The sequence below is a fragment of the Pseudopipra pipra genome, chromosome 11 (genome assembly GCF_036250125.1).
Source record: "Pseudopipra pipra isolate bDixPip1 chromosome 11, bDixPip1.hap1, whole genome shotgun sequence".
Classification (NCBI taxonomy): Eukaryota; Metazoa; Chordata; class Aves; order Passeriformes; family Pipridae; genus Pseudopipra; species Pseudopipra pipra.
The window spans coordinates 15,811,154-15,838,993 of NC_087559.1; the positions used below are offsets into that span (position 1 = coordinate 15,811,154).

Consider the following 27,840-nt stretch of genomic DNA (forward strand, 5'->3'; position numbering starts at 1 on the left):
ATAACACTTCCCTCCACTCACAAGATTTTTTTTCCCCATCCTCTTTTACGCCTTTTGCAACCAGCCTGTCTTTGGTTCAAGTTGTTTTTATAGCCACAAACTGCAAAGAAGAAGCTGCACCCACCTTCCCACTCGGGGTCGCACCAGCCCGTGGGATTTTATGAAGACACAGTCCCCAACCTTAAGCCACATATCATTGTAGCAGAGCTGCTCAAAGTAATGGCAACCAGGCTCTCCATTGGACATTTCTACTGGAACATCTTCTTTCTCCTGCAGAAGAACAAGCATTTAGGAACTTGCAGAAGGAGGAAAACCAAACGTTAATAAACAGGTGCCATGTGCTCGTAAAAGGCTTTGCTCTGTCTTTATGTTAACAACAGTATGTAAACAGAGCTGTGCATGCAAAAGCCTTCAAATTTAAAAATGCAATTGCAAAGCCAAAGACACTCTCCATGTCTGTCACAACCCTTCCTGTTTCACAAAGCTCTAATTCTGCCAGAACAGTAATTTACAGGTCTTTTTTGTTCTAGTGCTTCAAAGTTACCTGGCCAAGCCAAGCCCTGTCAGCTTTCTTTGATGGTTTAAAGCACAGTAATGTGCATAAGGGGCAAGAATTGAGTTTATAGCCAAGATAAAACACATAGAAATGTAATGACTCAACTCTCATATGGAATAATAAGAACACTCCATGTATTGCCTGCAAATTCATACCATTCGCCCCATTTAATTTCCTACTTTTTAGGAACAACTCACATTGTGCCTCATTTGATCTTTCAGTCTGGGATTTCAGAAAGCCAAAGAAATACAGGCTGTCTATCCAAGGCATGGAAGGAAAAGACCCTGTGAGATTTCATTCTCTCAGCAGAAGTATCTTTTCTCATGATGTGAATAAATACACACTGGGTGTCTACTTAAAGCTGACAATGTGTGTGCTGGGTATTGTGTACTCAGGTTCTGTTAAAGAACTCAATCTAAAGTGCATTTATTTTATGATTCTCTTATTTTTTCATGGCTCTAAATTTATTTCAGAAAAAATTAATTCAACTGAATTGATTTTAATACCTTTCCTTAAATTTATTTATTTTATTACTCTAAGTACAATAAATAAACCATTTTATCCACTATGTTGGACAGAAATATTCTTAAGCATTTTGACAATACAATACTTAGTTATCAAGCATAAAGATGTCACAGACAACAGAATATTATGTATTACTTACTGCTGCCTAGCTACTGACTATTTTACTGAACTGCTACATAATAAAGCATTTCAGCACTGCCATGAACTAAAATTAGACTTTTAGTTCTACAGGTTCTTTATGCTTAAGACAAGCTTTGCAGTAAAAGTGTAATTTTCTGAAGCAGTGAAAAAACCAGACCAAGCTCTTTACATGATCACAGGAAAGAGGCTGTCAAATCTAACAAATATGTAGAGTTCATTTTCTGCTTAGTCTATTTATATTTTGTTTGTATCTATTTACAAGTGTGTATAACATGATTTGTAACAGAAACATCATGTTTATTTATATTTGACTATGTTTGGATGCTGTGAAACCCAAATCATAATATTTTGTCATTCTTTATTTGGCAAATACAATCAATGTCCCTCTTCATTATCTTACGTACCTTTTCGAGATGAATGATACTTTCTCCCACCTTACTGTCCTCCAGTGTTTCACTGTGTTTCTCCTCATCTACTTTGTCTGGATTAGCAAACACAGAAGCAACACGGACCACAGGCAGGGGCACATCTCGAGGGACAAATCTGACAGAGCTCACAGGCATAGTCCACAGTTTGATCTTTTTAAAAGACTTTGTCTTTGCGGAATAGCGGGACTCGCACACATAGACATCCTCATCTCTGAAGTTTTCAGGGCACAATTTAAAGTATTCCTGCACGTTGAAGAAAAAATATGAAATATTTCAGCGATGCCCACACCCCACAGACGCACAGTGAACTCTCTCTCATGTTTCCTGGGGTTTTTTTATGCTTCTATCAGCAGCCTTTCTGCTGAGTTCTTTTCTTCCCAGTTTGACATCCAAGTTTTATTAAAAATAACAAGAAATTCCATCCTTAGAGAAGAAGCTAAATTCAGTACTGATTGGCATGTGAGAATAGTTGGGGTTTATTCATTTACCAAACTGGTGCATGAACAAGTACAAGATCTGGAGCCTGAAACCACCTTTACAAGATTTCTGAGCTTTGACTTGAAAAGAGGACACGATCACCAAGCTGGGGGTGATCATAAACATATGGTTCTACAAACCAACCAGCTCAGGGAAACAACATCACCTGGCTAAACTACATATCTCATGAAGCAAAGGAAAAATACAAACAGCCTACAGGAGCAAATCCTATTTTATTTAAGTATTAACAGAATGTCTCTATGTCAAAGGGCCCATAGCCCTACAGCAAAACAGCAGAGAACATATTATTTGCTTAAATAAATTACTCTGAACAGTCTCTCACCTTGACAAACATGACCACACATTTGCCTAAAATTTTGCTAACGGGAACTTTATTGTAATAGTCACTTTTAAAAACTTCTTTCTCCAAGAATTTTCTTGTTGCGAGGTGGAACGTTTCATTTGGTCGGTAAAACCAACAGCCATAGAGCCACTTCTCTCCTTTAAAACAGACAACAACAAAAAAAGAGAAGGGAGATAGAAAGAAAAAAAAAAAGTAAAATGACATTCTCTAGTGCATGAGCAAGAAAGAACAATCATAGCTTGATCAATTAATCAAATAGCCATGTAGTCATTTATATTGAGAGCTCTCTGCTTTGAAACAGGACAATATTTATTAAACTTTTCAGGAAAGGAAAGCCTGTTGCTTGAAAAGCCTGCCAATTGTTTTCAAGCCAGTAAAATCTGACTCAGAAAAATAAAGGAGGAATTGGTTCTTATTTATAAATCTTGACTTTCAGGCCTTCAAATGGCTTCAAAGTCTACACAACAATCACCTGATTATTTGAAGAAGCATGGATCATTGCAAAAAGTCCATCCCACTCAGAATACTATCTCTGGGATGCTTACAATTTGAGGGTAGGTAGAAATGAACACCAAAAAAAAGCATGTGCTGATCCAAGAACTTTCTATTTGTAATATCCTTCAGAAAAAAGCAACTCGGAAACAAGAAAAATACTCACACACCGTGTGAGTGCACACATAGTCCTGCAAATAAAATAAATAACATCTACAGAGGAAAAAAAATCAAATGGGAAGCTTAAAATAGTACTAAGAAGTTTCACAATGGTGTTTTCCCCCAGCAAAGACACCCTTACCAGCTGAATCCTCCCAGAGCCGCTCGATGCAGACGATGTGGGGTTGCAGGTTGGCCTCTGCAGGCTCCACATACACATAATCCCCCACGTGGTACATGCTGTTCTTGAAGCTGCAGTCCTGGCTGTAGGTCCTATGCAAACTTGACAGCCCAGCTGAGCCAGAGGAATCTTCACTCTTTTCAGCTTCTTGTTTCAAGAAGGGAAGAACAGTTGTTAGTACTGCCACGTTCCCACATTAGCCAGGATTGCCCATGTGGAGGCCCCTCACCCTGAGGCTGGAGCAGCCAGAGGTTATTGCTGCTGACATCAGTGTTATGTGGGAAGGTGAACCATGTTAGAAGGATAATTCAAGGACAAAGAGCTAACAGCTCTGCTGCCATCTTTGGAGAGGGGCAACAGGAGAGCTTCACTCATTCCCTTAGATATGCTCCACAGGAACAGCCAGGAACTGTGGAATACAAAGGACCTTTGCAGTAGGTTTCTTGCCCTACAAAATAGAGCCAAGCCCATTCATCTTCACCCTCACAGCAGTCAAGTAAATACACAAAAGGCTTGCTTAAATATCACTTCTTTAGCAGTGTTAAAAGCATGATCACAGACAACACCATCAGCACAGCAAGAAACCAGTATTTGTCAAAAAGGAAACAACCAAAAGGTCAGCTGGGACCGTCAGTGCTAAGTTGATTGTCAGCAGAAAGCTAAAGTAAAACCTATTGTTTTCTACTATCCTTGAAATAAGAATACAGGCACCCCAATGCATTCTGATTAAAGAGTTTACATGGGGTTAGTATCTACCTACATCTCTTTTTTTTGGCTCATAAGAATCAGAATATATCTCTTATCCTTGGTGGACAATCAGACTATTGAGGTCCCTTCAGCAGGCAAAGCTGCAGCAACAGCAGAGCTCACACCATAGGCATAGATGTATTTTTCAATTAATATATTAAAATTAATGAAAAGGAAGTAGCTACCTCTCTTCTCCTCCTCCCTTTTGAGCTTATCCTCCTCTATTTCTTTGGGCAGCTTTTCCTTCTTTTCCTTTTCTACATCGTTGTGAAGATGCTTGGTGGTATAGCTGAGAGCAGGTGACAGAAGAATCTCTCCATTCTTACACAGTTCATCTCGAATTTTAATAAAGAACTGCTGAAGTTCAACTGCATCCTCATAAATCTCTGAATCAGTCCTGAACAAAAACATGTAAAACAGGGCAAAACCAGTTTAGCCAGAGTTAAACAGGATTCTAAACACTCCCATCAATTGCCACATTTAGTGATCAATCTAAAGCTTCACTCTACCAACAGGTTTACTCATAATAAGCAGCAGCAGAGGCTGACAAGTCAAGCATCACCTGCTACTCTGCTGTCAGTTTTTATTATAGTTGACCCAAAACAATATTTTTGTAAACACCAGCCCTGAAATGCCAGGAAAATCAAATCTTGCAACCAAGATTACTTGTCACTGGACCTCAACAATCTGTTAACTTCTGAAAAATTGAGTAATAACAGTATCATTAACAAAACTGACTTATTTTAATTATCCATACTCCATTAGTAGATGCCTTGATGTAATTTTAGTCAAGATCTCACCTGAACACCCCCAAATATGCTACCAAATTCCAGTAAAACACTGCAAGAAGTTTCAAGTGTTCACAGTTTTTGCATTTTACCATAGCTCATCTAAGTGTGATTGCTCCAAAAGAATAATTCACTAGTCAAGCAGTCAGTGAACAGCTCCTCTTCCTCATTTTTTCAACTCAAAGTTAACAGGAACCCAGTTTTCATGAGGTGTTCCTTCAGAAGACTAGTGACAAAATTATCTCATGGCAGAAACCTTTTTCCTTTTTTTTAAATGAAAGCAAGCATTCCACTGAAGACCTGATAGAACTTTTGAGATTTAGTTTTCCAAACACCCATATCAAAGAAAGTGAACACTTTGAAAAAACTTCAGCCTTTGTCCAACATTAACATGCAAAACTCATGTGATAAAGGATACCCAAAAAATAAGGGTTTGCTCACCTATTCATTCTCCTTGCCCTCTCCAGTACCTCAAACATATTCTCCTGGAACAAATCCAGTCTCCTATAGCGATTATTTTCAACATTTTTTCGGATAATATCAAAAGTCAGAGGAGGTTTATTTGGGAAGTTGGGATCAACAGCAGGAATCTCAGCTAAGGAGTCGCTGTAGCATCTGCCCTCATCATCCTGGTGGCTCATAACAGATACAAAAAGGTTGTGGATGAGTTCTTGAATTAGCAAAGTGACATTGGGCACATGAGAATCCTCATCTCCTTCTATTTCCCTCCGAGTTTCAAGCAAAACTTTGTGCAGGACCAGGGCATCTTTATAAATCAAAGACTCCGGCTCGTTGTACGTGCAGGCGTTGTTGAACATCATTACAAAGTCCTCTACCATGGAGTCGATATCCTGGTACTTATTTGCCATCATGTGGCTCCTGATCTTTTCCATGTCCACGGGCTTTTTGATGGTCACATAATAGTCTGGGAGCTCGGAGCGGGACGGCAGCCTCAGGAAGATGGCGCTGAGCCGCCGGCCCCGCTTGTCCGTGTAGTTCTTCACGGCCTCGTACACCTCGTTCAGCTTCTGCTGCATGGGAGTCATGTATTTCGATTTTTTGGGAGAAATGCCACTTTTTCTACCTGACAAATAGAAACAAAAAAATAAAAAATAAAATTACAGAACCGAGAACTTGGACACTTGTTTGTGGATCTTCTTTCCGCTGGAGAATCGCTTCTTGAAGAACCGCTTCACGGTATGAGCAACTGTATTAATAGTTTTTTTTAAATGTTATTTTGCTCAAACACAGAATCATATGTCACCCACACCATATGTGGTCTACCTGGCAAAGGCCTCTTCAGACAGAAGCATGGAAAACATCTTTTCCTACCTAATGTCATTAACAAACACCTCCAAACTCAAGTTTGGTCTTACCAACCCTACATGAATTTCTCTCTACAGATGTTAAAAATCCAGTCATCACAGGGGTTTTGCTATCACTAAAATTAGGTATTCTAAATATTATCAGATTCCTTCATGGCATGTTTATGCCAAATCAGAGAGGATTATTGCAGGTAAAGTGTAAAACAAGGTCTCCCGTGGGATTACCAATCAGATTATCTTTTTGATTAATTCAGGATCTCTTACTGCACTGCACAGACTCTGCCTGTGAGTTCTCTATACTTGTACCTTACTTTAGAGCTGCACATTTAAATTTTAAGAGGACTGTGTGCAGTTACTTTCTTTACTTTCTGTGCAATTCTACCCTTCTCAGTTTGCTAAATTCTGAACACATATTAAAGGAACCTAAGATCTGAGCAGTAGCAAATCTCATTATTAAGGGCAACAGCTCTAGGAACAGACAAGGGAAATTTCAATTCCATGTTTTTCACAGCTTTCAATAATTTTCCAAATAAAGCTCACCTTTTTTTATCATTCTGTGGAAATCCCAGACATTTAACCAGGGAAATTAAGAGCTTTCCTCACTTTGAGAAGCACCTTACTTGTGAGCCATCCCTGCAGCACACATTCTGTGTGCTGATGAAGTGTGACTGAGCACATAGTGCACTACCTAACATTTGGATAACACCACATGACTAAATCCCACTCTTTTCAACCATTCCTCAGCAAACACTACATGCAACAACTTAATTCTATTTTATATGCATGTAAACATACCATTGCTGTCATAATTTTGAAAATACAGCTTCTTTGCATGTGCAGCACATGTTTATTCTAAAAGGAAGATCTGTTCATCTGTATTGTTTTTTAAGTGTTGAAATGAGACAAAGCAGTGCACAAGGTTTTCTTACTTAGCTTTAGTTTAGGGGATGCCACATCATCATCTTCAGCCAAGGGTCCCAGCTCTTTCCTTTTTTCTTTAAGGATCTTTTCCAGCATATGGGCATCATTGTACACCTATTAATCAGTAAAGTAATCAAAAACCAACCAAAACAAGGTGCACTGTGTTTAGATTAGTTTAGAACTAGCCCCCAAGAAACATTTAAATGTTAGTCTGGAAAAGCTGAAAGCAAAACTGAGTGTTTAATTCAAAGTGTACTTTTGAGAAATAAGCCCTTCTTTTTAACTGACTTACATAGGTAAGCAGAACTGATGAACACCATCTAAATCAGGGAGCGAAAATTCTTGAATAAATTATCCAATTAAGTTGCATTTCTACTCCAAAGACTACAAAATGGCAGGGTGCAGTTGTCCTACAAACTTCCTCATCAAACCCAAGAGCAATCACAGACCTCTCGAACTACTGTGATTCCATCAAGACACAAAGGACCAGAACAATCGTCCTGGGTCTTCAAACCCAATTCCAGTGAATGCAACCTCATCATGAAGTCCTGTACAGCAGCAGCTCATGTTCCTCATTAGAAACAGTGGCAGGTTTCCCTTAGGTTCCCTACCACCATCCTGTCCCACAACACCATGCTTGCTGCCTGAGAAACATCACAATACAGACACAGCCTGCAATATAATTGCAAATGAAAAAGATATTCCTTTCAGACCCATTTTGCAGGGGTAAACAAGTCAGGTCTTCTAGTCTGACCTCCTGCACCCTCCACACCCATGAAAACAAAGCCGGCTTCTTTCTAAGACATCCCAGAAGTGCCGAGAGCTTCTATTTTAGTTCAGTAATCGATTCCAACACATAATGTGAGTAACAATCAAAGCTAAACCCTCCTAATGTAACTTCTACGTCTGCAAAGGAGCAGAGAGGTGTGAGAGCTGAACCAAGGCAGTACCTGGGAGCCTTCCTCGTTGTAATGCCTCGCGTTGCGGAACATGAGCTTCATGTCCTCAATCATGGCCTCCTCCGCCGCGTACTTGTCGTTGCGGATGTTGTGCTCTATCATCTTCAGGTCCATTGGCTCCAAGATAATTTTGTAATAGTCTGGATAGTCCTTTTTGGATGGCTTGACCATGAACAGGTCACAGAGCCGCCTGCCTGTGCCCGGCTCTCGAGCTTCCAGAACCGCGTTGTACAAGATCTTCATCCGCTGCTTTCGTATGTTCTTTTTACTGTGAGGTCAAGGAGAAGAACAAGAGGGAAAGGAATAAATGTCAGGGGCTCTTTTCCCCACTTCCAGCACTAATATCAAAATGACATTATCCTCTACCATGATGACAACCAGAACGACCTAAACACACACAAGTTCAACTTAAAACAGTGCACTAGAACTTGCAAACAGTGACAGCATCACAACCAACAGGCTCTGCAGGAACAGGAAACTACTTTCAGTTATGATTCTTCTCTCATTGACCTTAAGTGTTCTACAGAATAAAACAAATCACTTGTTTTAAGAAGTGCAAAGGCCAAAAGGAGCTTAAAGCACCTTCCAGCTCCAGAGAAAACAGACCAGTCAGGAGCAGGCATCTGAATCCAAGACCTCAAGATCCAGAGTGAACAGGGAAAAAACCTCCAGCCAGTATCTTCACAACTACCTCTGCTGAATACAGAATATCAAAGACTTGAGCTATTTTTCTCAGGGTAATTCTGTACCTTCTCTAGTACCAGATAAAAGAAAAAAAGGACATCAAGAATGTAGTAGAAAGAATTACTTAAATATCTGTCAACCCCAGACAAATGAAGTTAGAAGTCAATAAAGCTCACCAAAATTCAAAATATATCTTCTACAGGTTAAAGACTTTTTTCTGCATTACTGTCACTGCTGTAAAATATTGCTTAGCTGTTCACACCAGCAGATAAGCAATGCCAGAACACAGACATGCTGCCAAATTCCCCATTTTAACACGTTTCCAAGTTTTAACATTCAGTTCCACGGAAGTAGGTAAAGCAAAACCCAAGCAGGAACACGAAAAGGCCTGGCAATAACTCAAGATTCAGGTCATGCATCTGATACATAAAAGGGGACATTCAAACCACTTCCTTCTCTGTAACTGTTATTTTCCCAATGGGATGAATTTTGCAAGGGTTATTAGTTTCCTTTTTCAGCAACATTTTGGAATTCCCCTCAGTGCTTCACTTCTGACATCAGCAGCATTTACAATCTTCTTTTCCTTCCTACCATTCAGCAAGTGAAATGGATAACAAGTATTGAACTGACAACACCAAAAGCACTTTCAGGTTCTCTTCTGACATTATTTTGATTTCCCTTTACCTACAAACACAACTTTTTTCTCTTTTACTTCACAGATGACAAAGTCTGACAGATTTTTTTCTTTTAAGCATTTCAGTACTGTCTCACACAAGGTGATCAAAAGTAACGCAGAGTTAAAAGGACACCAATGGCAATGTGACTTGCTTGATTAGGTAAGTACTTCTCTTTGAGCCCAAAGATCACAAAACCAGCAATTTTTCCAATTTGTTCCTTCCTGATTACTTGGTACTGTGGTCTGTCTTACCTTTCCACTACATTTCTTCTTCCCAGCATCCCTAGACTCTACCACCTCCTAAATCATATTCATATTTTCTCTCTGCAGACTTTTCATGAGTGTACATTGCTGCACTGACTTGATTGTTCCTCAGTGACTCTTTGCTGATGCTCTGTTTCATTCCCTTCCCCCCCTCACAACTGCTGTTACTTTGACAAAACAAAGAAATAAATATACAGGAAGCTGAAGGTCATAAGCAACACCAAAGAAAGATGCTGAATTACAGCTTTACACTGGCTGTTGCTACTATTGCAAAAATATTATCAGAAGGTGGAACTTATTTCAAATGACACCATGAGGCAGACAAGAGAAACTACTCCTTGCTGGAGTGAAATGCATCATTAATATTAACTGTGTAACAGCTCCCACTGTAAAGAATACTTTCCATAAACCATCAAGGGTCTATTTTAAATCACTGTGAATTGTGAATTTGATTTGTGTTACAGGATCCAGAATAAGCCACCTATTATACTCAGTTTATCTATTTGTCAAATACCTTCTTTGGCCCTTACTAAAGGGTAAGGAACTGAAGAGTGCAAATCCACAAGGGGGAGAGAAGCAGCCCTCTGACATTAATGATGAAAACTCCCCAAGGAGAGGTCAGGTAATGAAAAATGAAAATGTTTATGCCAGGAGACTTCACCAAATAAAAATATTTGCAGAGTAATACTTTAAACTAAAAAAAAAAATGTATTCAACTATAGTTTTAACTTTAATTATATTCTAAAATTGCCAGCTAAACCACATAAATAGCCACACAGTGGAGAAGCAGTAGAATAGAAGCAGGAAGTGCTAACAACCTCTGAAGATATTCCACTCACCAGGCTAAAAAAAAACCTACCAAAAGCCCAAATAAAAATCCTGAAATCCACTGACAAATTTACCTAATTCAGTGTAACTACAGCATCCGTGGCACTTACTGAAGTGATGTTGACAACCATCAACTAATAGGTCAAAACAGGAAAACAGAGTCAGAGTTTTGAATTGATTAGAGCCAACACTTAATGAAGTTAAGTTTCAGAACTACAAATTCTTACACAAATGCTAAAAACCAAATAAAAGATGCAGTGATGTCATGGCCTGCAGGAACTACAGGAGCACATACCTTTTCCTTTTTGAGCTTCCAGTATCAGATGTAGCAGAAGAAATCATACTGTCCCCATCCTCAATGTCATCTCTCCGAGCAAGCTCCTTCTTCTTTGCCTGAAAAAAACCCAAATCCCTGAAGCCAAACTCATGCTGGACACCTCCAGAACAGTGTTAAACATCTGAACAGAGCAGATGCACAAAGACAGATGCAACTACAGGTTTTGAGACTAAACCAGCATCAAAATATTTCCAGTGATTTATTTAATATAAGTTGGCTGACGTAAAATAGCAGTGTAGTTCTTTCTAACTGTCAGGACAACTTTTGAGGAATCAATTTGAAAACAGTGCCATTTCAGACTGCAGCACTCAGCTGGAACACTTTATGAAATCTAAAGTGCTTTAGCATCAAATGCAAACACTAAAAAAACCCCCACATGATCAATTTTCTCTCAGCTTAATCGAGTTAAAGAGTCATAGTAAGGAATAAAGTGACCAGCAGAAATCACAGAAGGCAGGAGGTGTGCTGAAGAAAAATCACTTTATGATGCTCTTCATGCCCATACTTCCCCCTAATCAAGAAAATACTGCTGCAAGCACAGGTCTAATTAAAAATTAGTTTGGAAAAACATTCATTAGCTAAATAAATTTACATGTGAAGTTATATCCTTTTGACTGTTCCACTCCACATACCTGCATAACCTGCTGCATTTTCAGTACTCTTTTATAGATGGCAGAATTGGGAACATTGTAGCGCTTGGCATTTTCAAACATCAAATTCAGATCAGCCTCCAGCTGATCTAAAGTTTCATATTCATGGTTCTTCAGCTTGGTTCTGCAAAAGAGAAATACCAATCAGCTATTTCACAGGTTACACGGTGCAAAACAGTTCTTTAACATCTTCATTTTCACGACAAATCAGTACCCAAAGAGCTCTCATTACAGAACGTGTTTTTTCTGATGCACCAGTAACATCTTCCAATTGCAACTATATTAGGGAAACATATCTCCTCCTGAAGGATGTTTTCAATGATTTTGAAAGTTGTGGAGACTGAAGAAATCTTGTTTTCATACTCAGATGAGATGTTACAGATGAGGCAGAAGCACAACCTGCTGAGAGCACTCCAGTACCCTCAGCCCTGACCTGAGGGCCTGGGTACGATGCCAGGTCAGCTCTGCACAGATACAAACACTACATCAATCCCATTCACACCCAGGGAGACCCAAAAGTGCCCAGCATCTCTCATGTTACCCCCTCCAATTCTTCCCTTCTCTTAAAAAACCTGGTTGTTTGTTGACTGGTGCTATATGCATAGTGCACATCATATGAAAACAGAAGAGGACTAACAACAACAACAAAGTCATTTTTCATATGCTAAACACATGAATCAGTGCACTGTTTGCCAAAATCTTAATATGTTTTCTTGTATTTCCTTGCACAAGTGCTGAAAGTTCTTTTTTTTAAACCTTCCAACACTTCACTGCATGCAGCAGAAAATATTAATCTACAACAACACGAACCTCAAAGCCCACTCATCCTCCTCCACACCTCCCTCTTCACCTGCCTGCCTGGCACATCCACCAGCTACACATCTTTAAACTCAATCTGGTTTCTACAGCACCTGTCTGATGGTGAACCTGCTTGATGGTTCACTACCACAGCATAAATTTAATATAAAATCTTTTAGTCCCAAGCTTGTGTCTATCCCCGTTTGTTTACCCAAACAAGGTGCAGGTCACCTGACTGTAAGCAACCAACTCACATCCACAGCTGTGTTCAATAAAGGCTCGACAACAAAAGTAAAGATCCAGACTTACACCATATGGTTTGGAAGGACTGACAACTTCCAACCACAGACGTGAAGGATGAAAAATGCACAGAACAGGATTGCTTTTGTGCCTATCTGCAAAAACCTCCTCCCTTACCATCCTCTTCACTGTACTTGCTGTCAGCAAACAATAGGATGATTAATTAAGAAGGTTATTCACAGAAGTGCTTTGAACAGATTTAATTACACTCCAACTCAGCAGAACTCAACTACTGTGACTTTTCTGGAATTAGAGTATGAAATGCAGCTTCACAATAAATTTTTAACAACCCATCTGACCAATCTTGGAAGGAAAGGATTTTATAAACATCAGTTTAGTTAGCAAAGTGAGGTTAAAATTAACCAAATCCACAGCTCTACAGAAAGTCACTGCCAACATAATACAAATTAAGTTTATATAGTAGAAACTATGAGAAATTTCTGTCAAATGATTGACAGTGATACAACTGTACCATGAAAGCATGACTAAAACTTGGGAGAATAACCTTTTAAACAAAATGACATCTGTGAAACGGGAAGAAAAACAGTTTAAAAAGTAGGCTACAGTTTCATAAGGCCACTAAGCCCAGAACAACACTGGCATAATATTTCATTTGGGCAAAATTAGAACTGTAATTAAAAAAAAAATGCAGTAGCTGGCACTCATCTCTCTAAAAGGTCTGTTGGAAACTCATCAGCCCTTCCAGGTGGAATATCTGAAAGAACTGATGATGAGAGAGATGCTCTCTCCACAAAATCAAAAGATCCATCTTGTTAGATACACACTGTGCCTAAAAATTTCCTACTGAAACAATTCAAACCATGGCTAAAATCAGTTATGTAACTTATTTTGCTTTTCTTCAGAAATTGTGAAGTGCTAGTCCTGCCTCTTCAGAGAGAAAAAAATCCACTAACAAAGAATGTGTGGGATGAAAAAAGGCATTTGACAAATGTCCTCCTGATGATGACAGTCTTATAAATGCATTGGGAACACTGTTTACTTGAACCTGTGATTTTGTAAAGGCCTTTTGTACAATATGCACTGAAAGTACTTGTTAAGGTAGGAAAACTGGATATGCAAACTGAAGATTTAAAATTATACAATATTCAACAAATATTAAGTGACAAAAGGAATGAAAGAACTGCAGAATCTCAGATACAGTGAAAATTTACAATGTATTCTAAATATTAGAGACATCATTTTCTCATTAGAGAACATTTTTCTGATTGGCTCATTCATAAATTAAGCAAACAGAAATACTGAAGTTCTCTATAAACCCTTCAGATTTTAACCCAGGCAGCAGCTCCATTACCTCAAGTTAAGTTCCACTCCTTTTTTTGCCACATTACTAAAGCTGGTTAAATTAAATGGCAAAATATACTTGACCAGGTGATGACATTTACTATAAGTTCCACTCAAATAATTAATAACTAATCCAAAAGCAACAAGGGTCCCCCCAAATCTCACATTTTCGGGAGAACCTCAACACATCCCAGTGCAGGGAAATATAACATTTAGATTCCTGTGTGGCAGATCATTAACCAAAAAGTGGCACATTCATTAGGAAAATGCAGTTTAATGACCCAAACAGCAGATGTCACACAAACCCAACTGTGTTTCACACTGGATCCCTGCACATTTTCAAACCTCATCTATAACTCCAGTTTCCTGGAGCACAAGACACCAGGATGTGCCAGTGAAGGTACCAACTTCAGTGCCTGTGCTCCCACGTGTGTTTTAGGAGGGAGCTGCTGCCATGGAATTCCTCCTTGGCACACCTTCCTCCTCTGGTATAAAACAGCCTGACCCACTTGCCTTAGGGATCATACTTCCTAATGCTGTAAAATTTAATAAGGAGCACAGTCCCTGTAAGCATGCCAGGACCCAGCACTTGTGTACTGGGTACTGAACACATTCTCCTGCATCATTTCCCAACTATTCCTGTGGCTATTTGTAATTTCAGAATGACTGTTCCCCAGCAATGTCAAGTTTGCTAAGTGACCTCCACATCATGCATTTTTACCACACATGAAAGTTGTGGCCTTCACAGCTCCATGCCTTGCTTTTTAAGAAGGATTTTCTTGTCCTGTTCGAGGCAGGGAATTCTCAGCAGTGTGTGAAGGGAACGAAGGGGGAGCCAGGCTCACCCCTGCTGTGCCCACTGACTGGGCAAGAGGTCAGGGAACAAATGGGAACACTGGAAATTTCAGCTGAACACAAGTGGTTTTTACTGTCAGGGTGTTCAAACACTGGCTCTGGCTGCCCTGGGAGGATGTGGAGTCTCCACCTGTGGAGATACCCAAAACTTCACTGGGCACGTGGCTCTGGGTGACCCTGCCATGGGGTTGGGCTGTCTGCCCTCCCTTCCAGCCTCAGCTATTCTGGGACTCTGTAAAGAGCAAGTCAGGAGGAAATTAGGAAAAAACTAAAGCCATCATCAGCAGGATTCCCTCCCACATCCTGGAAGAACAGCTGGGGATCAGCACTCAGCTCAAATAACTGAGGTTCATAACACTCATGAAGTGACTGAGAGGCTGAGATAGGTAAAATGTACATCTCATTAAACCAAAACATACTCACATGCTCCCTCTAGAAATCATATATTATTAATAAGTCTTTTCCTGCATTTATCACACACAAATCCCCCTGAAATATATGACTAGCTGTAAAATTTGCAGCAGCCACACATTTCACAGCTCACTCTGGAAACACAGCTTAGGCAGCCAGATGCCAAAGCCAAACAGATATGAGACAGGAAGGGTAGGCTTGACTCCAACTCCTTCAACTTTTCACTGGGACACTCAACTTTTCTGTCCCCATCTGAGAACAGAAGATATGCTCTTCATATGTACATCTCAAAAAAAACTACAAACCCCAAAAAACACCACCACAAAAAAAACCCTCCACCCCTAGTGAGTGGCAGTGCAACCATGCCAGCTTCAGTTTTCCCTGCAGTACATCATTTAAGTGCACATATGCATGACTTCAAGGCTTTTGAGGTATAGCAAGAAGTGAGGATTAACATGATAATTTAAGAAACAACTGAATTTCAGAATTTGCAGAAAGAAGTTGGACTGCTATAAACATTGTACTCTAACTTGTGAGCCTCAAACACTATTTCTAAGAAGCCTGTCTGTCCCTTTTTATTTTCTAAGCTCTCAGGCAACAACTCAAGTCATTTTTCTCTGCAGTTCTTCACACACTTGCATGGAATTTCTGTACTGCTCACACAGCCAGATGCAATCTGCCCACGCTGTAAGGAAAGCAAAAGTGCAGCTGCCTCTCTATTGCAAGTTATTTGTTCTATCACTGATAGCAAGGATATTTTTAATGGAAAGTCTCTCCCAATTAAATCTGCTGATACATTACTTGAGCCAATACTTTTAAGTACATCCAGACAAAAAGCTTCCTGACAACTGTCAATGATTCTTCTCAATTTCTACCTTTTTTTTCTCATCAAGTACATTTTGTGCTTCGTTCAAGGCAAGACACTTTCTTTGCCAAGCCAACAGCTGTACTAAAATATAAAAAAAATGCTTTAGAGCCACTGACAGATAAGAAAATCAGTGTGGTAGCTCCAGAACTGCTCCCCAGCACATGAAAAACAACCCTCCAACAAATTAAGAAAACAAATAAGCAGCTTTGTTAGCTTCTGATTTAATGAAGACACTGCTTAGTCAACAATTACACCGAGTCCAGCAAATCATATTAGGGTATAAATACAATTTACAGACCTGTGTATTACAAACACATGAACAGTGTAAGGGTTCAGCACTCACCAACTCAAGATGAAGGACCAGCACTCCTGAGGTGTAGCTCTGGCAGGGACTGGAGCCCCAGTGGCCACTGGGCAGGAGGCCTGGGCCACCCAAGGCTGGTCAGCACCATTAAAGACTGTTAATGCACTCAGGACCCTGAGCATCCATCACATCAGCCTATCTTGGCCCATTAAAGAAAGATGTTGCTCACTTCTCTTCACTCAGGGTTTTAATCTGACAACTGTGCTCTGGCAGCTGATGAACCTTTCACAGTTCACAGATTTATAAATGGTGAACTGCTTATTTCAGTCCAGACCAGCTACACCATGAATGAAAATAATTATTCTCCACAGTTTTACTGTGACCTAGACAAAAAGAATGTAATTGCAACCATCTTTCTACAGCTCACACTGCTGAAGACTATTCATTTAAAACACGTGGCAGTAAGAGGTAATCAAGCCATCATGGTCAAGGAAAGAGAAAAATGGGGGTGTTGCAGAAGCTTTCATTTCTGCTGCACAGGTGGCCTTCAGAATTATTGATATGGCAGCTTTCAGGCCCATTACAAATGAAACTCCATGAAAAATAAACCCAACAGCAGCCACCTATAAAAGATGATCAAAAGACTGATGCAGAGTGAGTTGAAACAAGCAGCAAACAGATGGAAAGATGGTGCACATAATGCATTAGGTAATGACAACCTGACCACAGGAGAGGACTCTGAAAAGAAAACAGTTTCACACCAGATGTAGTTTGTATTCTGTTTTCTTACCTGATCTGCTGCAATGAAATCGGTGTTTTAATTTGCTGATAATAATCAGGATATTTTTTCTTGGAGGGCAAGTGGAAAAAGGGTTCAGAGATGAGCTGGCCCTGATTATTTCGGCAACTCCTGACTGTGTCATAAAGCTGGTAAAGAGGATTAGACGTGTCCATGAAGGAAGTAATGCTCTCAGCTTCAGATTCCCCCTCTTCATAACGAGCAGCAGCTGCACAGAGAGAAAGGAAAAATGGGAAACTCAGCAGGACAACTCTGAGTGGGTTTTTTGATGGATAAAGGTCTAAACCAGAAGAAAAGGCAGTCCCTCAATTGAGGTTGTTCAGACACTCTGTGGCACTCAGATTCATACCTCAGAAAAGGGCACAACAAATACATCTAATGAGCCTCAAACTGACAAAAAAAAAGGCACTTTATCTAGGTATTACAATCTTTAGATCTTATTAATCATAGCTCAATACAAAATTGTGAAGTTCAGCAGAAAAAAACTGACACTAAAGCCTGAAGGTGCACCTCTTAGATATGCAGCAAATGAAGAAGAAATGAATATTTTAGAATGATTACACAATTAGCATAAAATTCATGTGCAAATTTTATAGCAAGCTTTTCTAGTTATCTTGCTTCAGGATTAGGATGAACGAAAGAAATGCTATGAGGAGCTCATATTTACTGCAGACAGAATAGGAGAAACATTACATGAGCAAGAGAAACACAAGAGGAATGAAAAAATGCTGGGAGTAAATGGCCAATCCTTCCACGCTTCTCAGTAACACAAACGGTGTAATTTGTACCATAACATAAAATCTTCATGGTTTTGCACATGCTGGAGTTAACTTATTCACCCTTCTCCCCTCTCTCTTAGGAGCTGGTTTGCAGGAAAGCTTGGCAGATGAGCCCCTGGGTAATTCAGTCACACAAACACAGCCCTCTGAGGCTCACACCAAGTTTCCAGCTGGCGTGTTCATTATTGCTCAGGGGAGGCTGGCACTGTTCCAAGCTCTCCACCCACGGTCAGTAAAGACATATAGAAATGATGACAAAGCCAGGGGACACTCAGACTGTGACTACACAGCCCCTCTGTCAGTGTGACACTGCAGAGCTGTATGAGGGTGTGACATGTGGGACCTACCAGAGCAGTCAGAGGCAGAGCTAAAACACAAACAGGCATCAGCTGATGTGCAAACATGAAATCACAGAATCACAGAATAGGCCGAGTTAGAGGGGACTCACAAGGATCATGGAGTCCAACTCCTGGCCCTGCACAGGACCATCCTCAAGGGTCACACCATGCAATAAAGATGTTCATTACTGATACAGGAGAGACACTCAAAAATATCCTATTTAGGTATCTATATATGCCAATGAGCATCACTTGATGGCCCAGCACCTATTAGAGCAGCCAGCAAAGCAGGAGCTGGACAGAATAACTCAGGTAGAAACCAAACATAGGAGGTAGCACTACGTTTTCATATACCTGATTGTGGAGGTTAAGAGTTAAGAGACTGCTGTCAGATAAAGTAAGTTTCAAAAATAGATTATGATTTGGTTTACTCAAACAATTTGCTTTGTTTACTCCAATTGTTCAGTTCTGAGTGCTCCACCAAAAATGGAAGAAACAGAACAGAAAAAGCAGAATAACTTGTTTTTATGAAAGAGAAAAAGATAAGGAACTAGTAGTGTATATTGCTGTACTCTGACATGTGGCAGCCAGCAACAAAGCAGTTCAATACCCTAAATGTACTTCCTTTGCATTAAAAGTGGAACACAAGGCATTCCCTAAAGAAAAAATCCAAGTAAATTAAAAAGGCACTATAGGGAAAGTGTTTATGTAATACTGTAACACAGCTATAAACATTTTCATTATGATGTGTATGTTCTTTAAAAAGATGTGTCAAATATTACACATTCTTACTTATTCAGAAAGTGGTAAGTGTTCTCCTAGTGTGAAACCTGTTATCTTAAGAACCAAAGAAAAATATATTTTCAGACCACAACATAGAAAAATTCTTATTTCTGTCATGGAACAAACAATCTACTGGAAGACTCTACACTCTTTCATATGCAGTAACACCAGGCCCCATCCCCCCAGCAAGCACATGGTGGCAGAGGAGAGTTATCTCCCTTCTAGTTATCTCCTACTTCCTTTTCATGCTGCTGTTACCACAACTTCAGTTAGCAGATACAGCAAAAAAACCCTCCAAAACATAACCATAAAGTATATGTCATTCAACAGCCCCCAACGGAACATATTTCCTGCTGTTCCCTCCATGCCACAGTGCCTGTGTCCTAAGGGGTGATTTCATAATGGAGCAATGTTAAATTCCTACAAAAGCAGGAAGTCATCCAATTGACAGCTGGAACTGAGCCTTGTTATCAGATATAAATGCATTTATCATATACATGTACTCTGGCTCAGTGATGAGGAAGAGAGAGGGCAGAGAGATGGGAGAGCACTTGAATGTAGATGAAAGAAAATTAAGTCTTTACTTCATAAGTCATTTATCTCCTCTGTGGTCCCAAAGCACCCGAACAACAATGAATGCTCAAAGTCTAACTGAAGACAGTTCAAAAGCAGCATCCAGCCTTAAAACATCTCTAAACGATGCAGTAATAAATAAAATATCTTTGTTTACAAAATTAAATACATATTAATAGGTAATACATTATGACCAACTGTGCCTGCCTTTACAGACTTCTAATGAAGAGCAAGGGAGCTGCAGAAGCTGCTCACGTCCCAGCACACTGCAGCTGGGAATCTTCTACAAGCTCCATCACACCAAACACCATCTGCAACTGTGAGGATAAACTCTCAGCTGGAAACAGATATTGTTCATTGCTTAGGCAACTGCTACAGCCAAAGAAGCTCATAAAGATTCAGTTCTCTGTATCAAGGAGAAAGTTCTGTTTTATGTTCAGTCATGCAGCCCTGTTCTCATTTATTTTAACAAGTGTTAGAGGAAGGAAAAAAGATGAGACAGCAGAGCAACTAATAAAAGTACCACTTGATTTAAATAAAAATCCTTGTCATCCAGAGACTGAAAGCATAGGGATGTCCAAGTAGTGTATTGGAGGGACAGAAAACATTAAGGGTGACAGGTCTGCCAAATAAATTGACTTTTCCTCCCAGGTGAATGCAATAGAGACAGGAGAGCTTCAACAACAGCAAGGTAAAAGTCTCAGATGCAGAGAGAGGCCTTGTGAAAATGACAATAATGTCCACAGTAAAGGTGGCACCTGAAAGTCATTAAATAACTCCAAGAATTTAAATCACAAGGATGTGAAAAGCTACACATTTTTACAGAATTACAATTTGAAAAAAGCAACAGCCAGCAATCACACTGAACCCAGCTAATAAATACTCCTCACACCTCCCAGAAAGCAGCTGCTCTAAAGCAGTAACTCAGCTCTGGGCTAACCAGGAATAAAAATGCTCTTGCTTGCAGCAAGGTCTAAAATCCAAAAGGTTCTATAGCATATCCACCCACTGGAAAACAGTGGGGAGTACAGCTCAACTACCAGGTGTGAAATAAATGCCCCAAAAATATATATGCATCATAGAAATGCATCATTTAACATCCATGCAGAAATGTAAACAATAAAATAAAAACTACAATAAAGAATTGTAGCATTGTCAATCCTTTACTGCAAAAGCACCCAATGCCTTTTCCAATATCTCCTGTTCCATATTAGAAGGAACAAAAACAAGCAACAGTTTCCTAAAGCTTGGGTAAGCATACTTGGAAACACACACAAAATTCATAATGTGCCAGCAAGTTTGGCCTACCCTTGTGATTTAAAGGAATTACACACTGAATGGAAAGTATTTCTGAAATAAGTATATTTGAATATATCAGGAGCTCTACAGATTTGCTTATTCTGAACATTTTAATTAAAGAAAACAGAGAAACTACATTTCATTTCCTACCTGCCAAAGCTGCATCCTCATCACTTTCGGATCCGTATTGCAACGCCATGGTTATTGCTGATAAACGATCCCCTTGGGCTGATCTTTTGTTACTATGAAAAAGTAAAGGAAGAAATTTTTAAAAAGTAATTAAAAAATGAAAAAAAAATGACAGGGTTAGCATGTTTACCATTAACAGCCACCCAGAGTGTGTAAGCAAACAAATGAAGCTCATGAGTCTATGACCAGGAATACAGCCATGATATCAAAGAAAAGGCTGGAGCCTTTTACAACAGAAACTGTTACCAACCCTTTCTGTCTCTATTTTAAGAGCTGGTCCATCAAACAGAGTCAGAAAACTGAGCTCCAGCCTGCTGTCTTCTGTCCTATTTTGTGTACTTGAGTATTTGGTTAACTGGGAGAAAGGGGATGACAAGTTATTTGATCCTATTTTATATGGATTTGTCTGCAGGAAGGAATTCAGCATGCTCTAAGCCATATATGCTACTTTCTCCCATTCCCCACCTTAGGCACACACAGTGCCTGTACATGAAACAGCTTCCTGTGTTTCCTGTGTGGAGTAAATTGGTATCCACACAGGCTCTGGTCTCACAAAGACTTCTTCAGTGTCCCTATCTGCCCCTCTTTTGTCCCAAACCTGGGGCACAGCATTTCATACCTACACTGTGCTGTACATGCACACCCAAGTTCTCTACCTGAGCAGCAACATCTTGCCCTAATTTTACCTCTGTGCTGCCAGTTTTGATTGCTGCAGCCCCACAGAGCATTTGCCACCACCCACCTGTCAGTGTGAATGAAGTACTGGACACTCTTCTCACTCAGCAATAACTAAAACATCAGTGTGTTATCAATATTATTCTCATCCTAATCCTAATATCTCATCCTAAAGCACAGCACTGGACCAGGTATAAGGAAGAGAATTAACCCTTTCCCAACCAAAACTGGGACAGCTGCTGAAAGTGCCACCAATTCTGTACTGATGCCCAATTCCTTAAAGACCCTTTTGCTAAGCCATGGCTCCAGAGCACACATGCAGGGAATTAGCCAGGAGCAGCACTGTTTCAAGACAGTAACCCAGAGACTGACCAGGAGACCTCTGATAGGTACCAAAATTCTCAGCTGATGACTAAAGAACAGACCAGAAAGTAATTCAGCCCACTCAGGAAGTTTGCCATAACTGCACCCCATTGCATGCAAAACTTCCATTTAACAGGCTTCACTGGTTTCCACCATCCACCTCTTATTTAGTCCTTACTATTATTTCTTTTTAGTCTCCAAATATATTTTTTCTAGATTTACAGCACATTTCCCTGAGGTTTTTTGCCTTCTTTATTTTGTAATGGAGCTTAGCACACTGTTCCTCTAACAGAACAGTATTTCTAAGGAAATGACTGCACACAGAGTATTTCACAACAGGTGCTTTGAAACGTTAAATATAATGCCAAATATGGAAGAGTAACTACAGCAAAGTAACTTATTAAATCATACTTAATAGATACTCTAATGATGTATTTGAATCTCAAAAGTATCTGAGTCAATACAGAAGAGCACTATCGACAGCAACAACAAAAAACCAACCAAACATAATTTAGTATTTCCACGTGATGACGACCCAGCTTTTCCTCCAAGTGCACAGTTTACTTACCGATAATATTTGTTAGAAGAATTTCTCTCATCCCCAACACTGCCTTTACCCTGTGAGGAAGGACCTGTCAGCTTGGAAGCAGCCAAATTTGATGCAGTCCTTAAGGCAGAAGAGACAAGCCAAGGAAAGGGGGAGGGGAAAAAAAACAGGCCCACCTTAGACCCATGAAAAGATGCAGCAAAGGAAAAAGCTTTTTACAGAATCACTTTGATAGATCAGCCAAAAAGTTCAGAGACAGGTATGTTTTGAAGCTGAAAGTTAAGTAATACTGGGATTCCTTCAGTGCTCCAGCATTAATGTGGATTTTGTTTATAAAGGCAGAGGAAGGTTTAGCTCAAGCATTAACAGCTGTACACACAGCTCAGCCTAAATAGCAGTGGAAGCAGCCAACAAAATGTTCCTTAGCATCCAGACAAAGCTCATCATACAGGTCCAATCATGTTTTATTAAGTATTAAAACAAAGTCACTGTCAAGTTGGTTGCCAGGGCATATTGCCAAGCAATTTAATTTTGCCACTTGATTTAAGGGAGGACAGTTAAATGCACCCACAAAGAGCAGTTTAGTACGACAAAGGAGACAATGAGCTGCAATAAAAAATCATGATTTTTGACACAGGGGCAACATACAGAACTTAGGTTAGTAGCACTATGATGAATTTGAGTTTGATCCATCAGTGACAAAGAAGAACAGATGTAAATTGAGAAGAAAAATATAGGAAATTAACTTGAAGTGAGTTTATGAGGGAATTTTACCAAAATCAGCAACAGGTAAAGGAGAACCCCCCTTTAAGATAATTAAACATTTAGAAATTTAAATAAAAAATAATGATTTTGTGAAGCTGATTCAGGAGAAAAACAAAAAAAGAATAATGGTTCAATAAAAAAAGCAACCAGTGAAATACAGAAAAGAAGGTCTGGTTTCCATGATACTTTTTCTCTCATCTCAATTTTTTTTGCATGCAGCCCAATATTATTGTAGCCTGCTTCAGGCCTTCTTTTTTTTCCCCCAAGTTAGAGACACAAAGAAGGGAGCTGTCAATTATTCTGACAGATGACTTCAGGATTTCTATTAAGAACACAGCACATGACAAAACATCTAGAATAAGGTAGCTGAGAAATGGAAATGGGTTGGCAGTGCAAGAGAGGAATTCAACTAACAAATATCAGTGTGATTTATCTGTCATCCCTTCTTATACAATCAGCTTTATTTTGAAGAAAAACAGTTAAGCCTTAAAATTAACTCTGACACCCTGAGCTTCATCAGTGGCCAACACAGTGAGAAAAATAAAACCAAATCACAATTTAAATAGAAAACCTTTATGTCTTTATGTAATTCTAGTTACTGCAAAGCAAACACATATGTATGTTCAGTCTCTGTAGAATCAAGGTCTTCTAGCACTACTCATACTTTTAAGAAGGAAAGTACTAAAATATATGTCAGGAATTACTCCCTAACAGTATTTCTGCTTTTATATTTTTATATGATTCACCCAACCATGGGAAGGAAGCTGATGCTGAACAAACCAACCAGAAAAAACACGTCTCAAAATACCAAACAGTAAAAATCAACCAGGTAACTTTCACTTCTTTCACACATAATAATCCCAGGCAACACTTTTAATGCTGAACCACCTACACAAAGAAAATTTAAACTACCTTTCAGTTAAGTAAGGGAGCACTAGTGTTTCCAGTTGTACCATACAAACCTTTGCAGGAAATGACAGCTGTTTTCCAGCACCAAAACCCAGCAAACAGCTCAAACACATAAAGAGATTCCACCTTGTAAGAGTTTCCCAACTCCCTGAATGACTTGCAAGACTCTGCTTTACTTTTTTTTATATAAATGACAGAGATCATACTGGCAAATAATATCTAAACTGACTTTTGAGTGCTACTCATAAGTAAAAAGTTTATACAAGAAGAAATCTAATTGCATTTCAGATAAGAAATATTTATAATGACTGGATCCCTTCTCTGCATGAACTTTCACAGGAAGAAAATGCTGTTTCCTAAATATAATCATTCCATGCAACAAATAGAGCTGTCAACAGTGTTTTATACCTGTCTGTTCAGGACCAGATCTATGTTTCACTGATAATAAGTCCAGATGTTCAGTGTCCTGTGGCTCTTCTTACAGCTAGGAATAACTTTTCAAACTAGTTTATATAATGTGGACTTCCCCCTAAATATCTTTTGCCCAGGGTCCTGTTTCTATGTTTCTGCCCATACCTAATGAACTTATGTGAGCTCTTATGTTTCAGCTCCTAACAAGCCTGAAAAATATTCAGCATTTTTCATAAAACAAAGCACCTTGTTCCTCACTATTCCTTTTCTGTTATTAACTTATAAACACGTGATGGAAGTTGGCCATAGCTTAAGTTATAAAAGAGCCAGTGACAATATTTTCTATAATCAAGCACATCACAGAAATATTTCACCAGAGAAGGTAATTCAATGAAAAAACTTCCTTCCAAAACCTATAATTTATAACTTTGAAAACAACAATAAACTACGTTTTCAAGCAATAATTTCCCACAATATTCTCCACAGCAAAAATTAAGGGAATGTCTCTAGAGGTGTTTATATGAGTTTATAGAAAGAACTCTATTTGCAGTACCTGATTCGCAGACTTGACTTGGCCAACTCACTGTGTTCAATTTCAGCCTTTTTCATATTAAATATCTTTTTAATTGCATTTGCATCCTGTCAATTAAAAGAATTTTTTTGTTTAATGCTGAAAGTGAAGAACGTTTTAATCAAGGTATATCCATCTATCTAAAAAGCTAAAACAAAAATGAAGGTGTTTTTACACTTGGATATAAAACAATTTTGCATGAGAAATGAAGCATAAGAACAAAGTCTGCCTGAAATACACCCACACTAATCTTACAGTGGCCTTAAAAAACTGAATAGAACAGCTGAGGAGCTTAGAGCTGTTTTTTTGTCATATACTTAAAAAAAATAAATCTACAATTTGCAAATATACAAAAATACCACTGAGAACTAAACAGGCAAAATAATATCTCTGTCTTTGCAATCAAAAAGTTAGCACCAGTACCAAGGTTTACAATGCCTGTTCCTTCTCATTCTACACCCAGGGACTGCATTCTCAGAGTAACAGTTCACAAGAGGGCTGACAAGTTCTGAGTGAGGTTACAAGTGTGAGTAATACCACCAGGAACTGAAACTACAATCCAAACACAAGTGCAGTTGGGAAAGTCCAAGAACCACTTACACAACTGTTATACATGCACAAGGTCTCTTGTTAAAATGCCCTTAAAAACAGAGCACACAAAGGAATCCTTTGCCACTGAAATTCTTACTTCCAGAGCACATGGAGACAGCAAAGTGACAGTCTGAACATAAAGTGCTGGTGAACTAGGTATGAAAAAGATAGGAGGTGCAATTTGGTCACAAAAACGTGGCTAAAAGGGAAAGGATCTTTGGGCAATAGTTTTAAGATCTGTGGGCTCCTTCATTATTGTATAATAATCTGGACATAGCTGGAAAACAAAAATAATGTATTGCCATAAACTGTCACAAAGCTATTGTTCTCACAGCTCACAGAACAAAGAAGGTCTGACTCTGGTTTTGAAGCTCATGATGCAAACCACAGACAGTTTCTGCAGTGTGGAAAGAGGTCCCAGCTCAGAACTACCCCTGTCACTTGAAATTGTAGTTTCAGCCATTTTGACTTCAAGCACAAGAACAGGGATCCTTCACTCCTCCAAAGAAGTCATGTAATTCACACCTCAAGATAAAATTTGACTGGAAAAAATCATGTAACTCAAGGGAAAAAAAAAAGTTGCATTTACCCCAATTCTAGTAAAAGCAATATAAAAAAGAAAAAGCCACTAATAGCTATTTTTCAAAAAAATGCAAAAAGTCTTGGGAGCCTTATGCTAAAGATTCATTTATGGATCAATCAGCACAGAAGGTAGTAAAGAAAATCTGAACTCAAATCAAACTCTGAACTGTAACCAACCTTGAACACTTGTGATCCAGGCTCATTGTAGGTTTTGGCATTCTTTGCCAGAAGATCTATATCCTTGGCCATTGCATGAATGCTTTTGTAGGTTCCATTCTATACAACAAAAACCAGGACTGGTTAAAGTGGCAACCTTCAGACAGCATGAGAACTAAGTCAATAGTGAAAAGCAAAGGGAATTCATACAGAATAAAGGGAATGTTTACAGGAAAACGATAATATATTTATACAGAGGACAGATAAGTATCTGGAAAAAGTAATCAAAAAAAGAAAGTAACATACACACATGCTAAGTCCTTATAAAGCTTATGAATGCTAAGTAAAAGACTGGAAAAATACTTAACAGATCATATTATCTTAATTTTGAAGAGTTCTGACAAAATGCTGTTTTATCTTTATTCTCTAGTTCAATTACTCTATGTCCTTTCCCTCACTACTACTCAAAATGCTAAAATTACAGAACAATACTTCAAATTACCGGAGAAGTAAGATGAAAAATGCAACAGTACAAAACATCTATTTATAGCACTAGAACAAAAGTAGGTGATGATAATGCACGACCAAGCCTCAGCACTTCAGTGTTTTACATTAGCAGTGCTTGCCAAGGAACTGCTTTAAACCACTAAACATCAAGGAACCCAAAATATTCCGGCTCAGTGCCAGCACACCACAGTTTATAAGGCTTGATCTTCCACACAGCTACTTCTCCTAACCCAGGACAAAACAAATCAGCACAGTGTGCAGATTTTTTAATAGCAGGGGAAAAAACATGCCCTTCCCCACCACCATGAATTCTGACTTCTAACAACTTTAGGATGCTTACTGTTAAACAGGTCTGATATATTAATATGTTCATACTCTACCTGTATCCTTTGGGCAATAGTTTTGAGATCTATGGGTTCCTTTATTATTGCATAATAATCTGGGTATTGCTGGAAAACAAGAATTAGTTATGTATTACTACCCACAGTCACAAAGCTATGGTTCCAACAGCTCACAGAACGAGAATGCAGATCAGAACAGTGCAAACTTCATAAACGTGGCACTAGGCTTCAATTTGGACAAGCCAGGTCATAAGGCACACACAAGGAATTATAATTCATCAATAAACTGACACAAAGGAACTGTTCTGACTGAAAGTCAAAT

At 39.1% G+C, this 27,840-nt stretch overlaps 1 protein-coding gene across 17 annotated transcripts in view; it reads right to left on the reverse strand.

Moving 5' to 3' along the window:
• Nucleotides 1-27,840, reverse strand: part of PBRM1 (polybromo 1) — a 57,513-nt gene that overhangs the window by 20,872 nt on the left and 8,801 nt on the right. For 13 of the 17 annotated variants that reach the window (XM_064667804.1, XM_064667816.1, XM_064667803.1 and 10 more), the window contains 16 exons: nt 27,558-27,626; nt 26,692-26,790; nt 25,324-25,409; nt 22,707-22,805; nt 21,062-21,153; nt 17,131-17,347; nt 11,485-11,626; nt 10,811-10,908; nt 8,055-8,331; nt 7,113-7,218; nt 5,300-5,942; nt 4,256-4,467; nt 3,285-3,470; nt 2,471-2,628; nt 1,627-1,893; nt 125-270 (listed from right to left, as the gene is read on the reverse strand). In XM_064667804.1, the coding sequence (XP_064523874.1) occupies nt 125-270; nt 1,627-1,893; nt 2,471-2,628; nt 3,285-3,470; nt 4,256-4,467; nt 5,300-5,942; nt 7,113-7,218; nt 8,055-8,331; nt 10,811-10,908; nt 11,485-11,626; nt 17,131-17,347; nt 21,062-21,153; nt 22,707-22,805; nt 25,324-25,409; nt 26,692-26,790; nt 27,558-27,626 (2,897 nt within the window). The remainder of the gene's footprint in view (nt 1-124; nt 271-1,626; nt 1,894-2,470; nt 2,629-3,284; nt 3,471-4,255; nt 4,468-5,299; nt 5,943-7,112; nt 7,219-8,054; nt 8,332-10,810; nt 10,909-11,484; nt 11,627-17,130; nt 17,348-21,061; nt 21,154-22,706; nt 22,806-25,323; nt 25,410-26,691; nt 26,791-27,557; nt 27,627-27,840) is intronic. The other 4 variants (XM_064667818.1, XM_064667807.1, XM_064667813.1 and 1 more) reach the window with 1 other exon arrangement.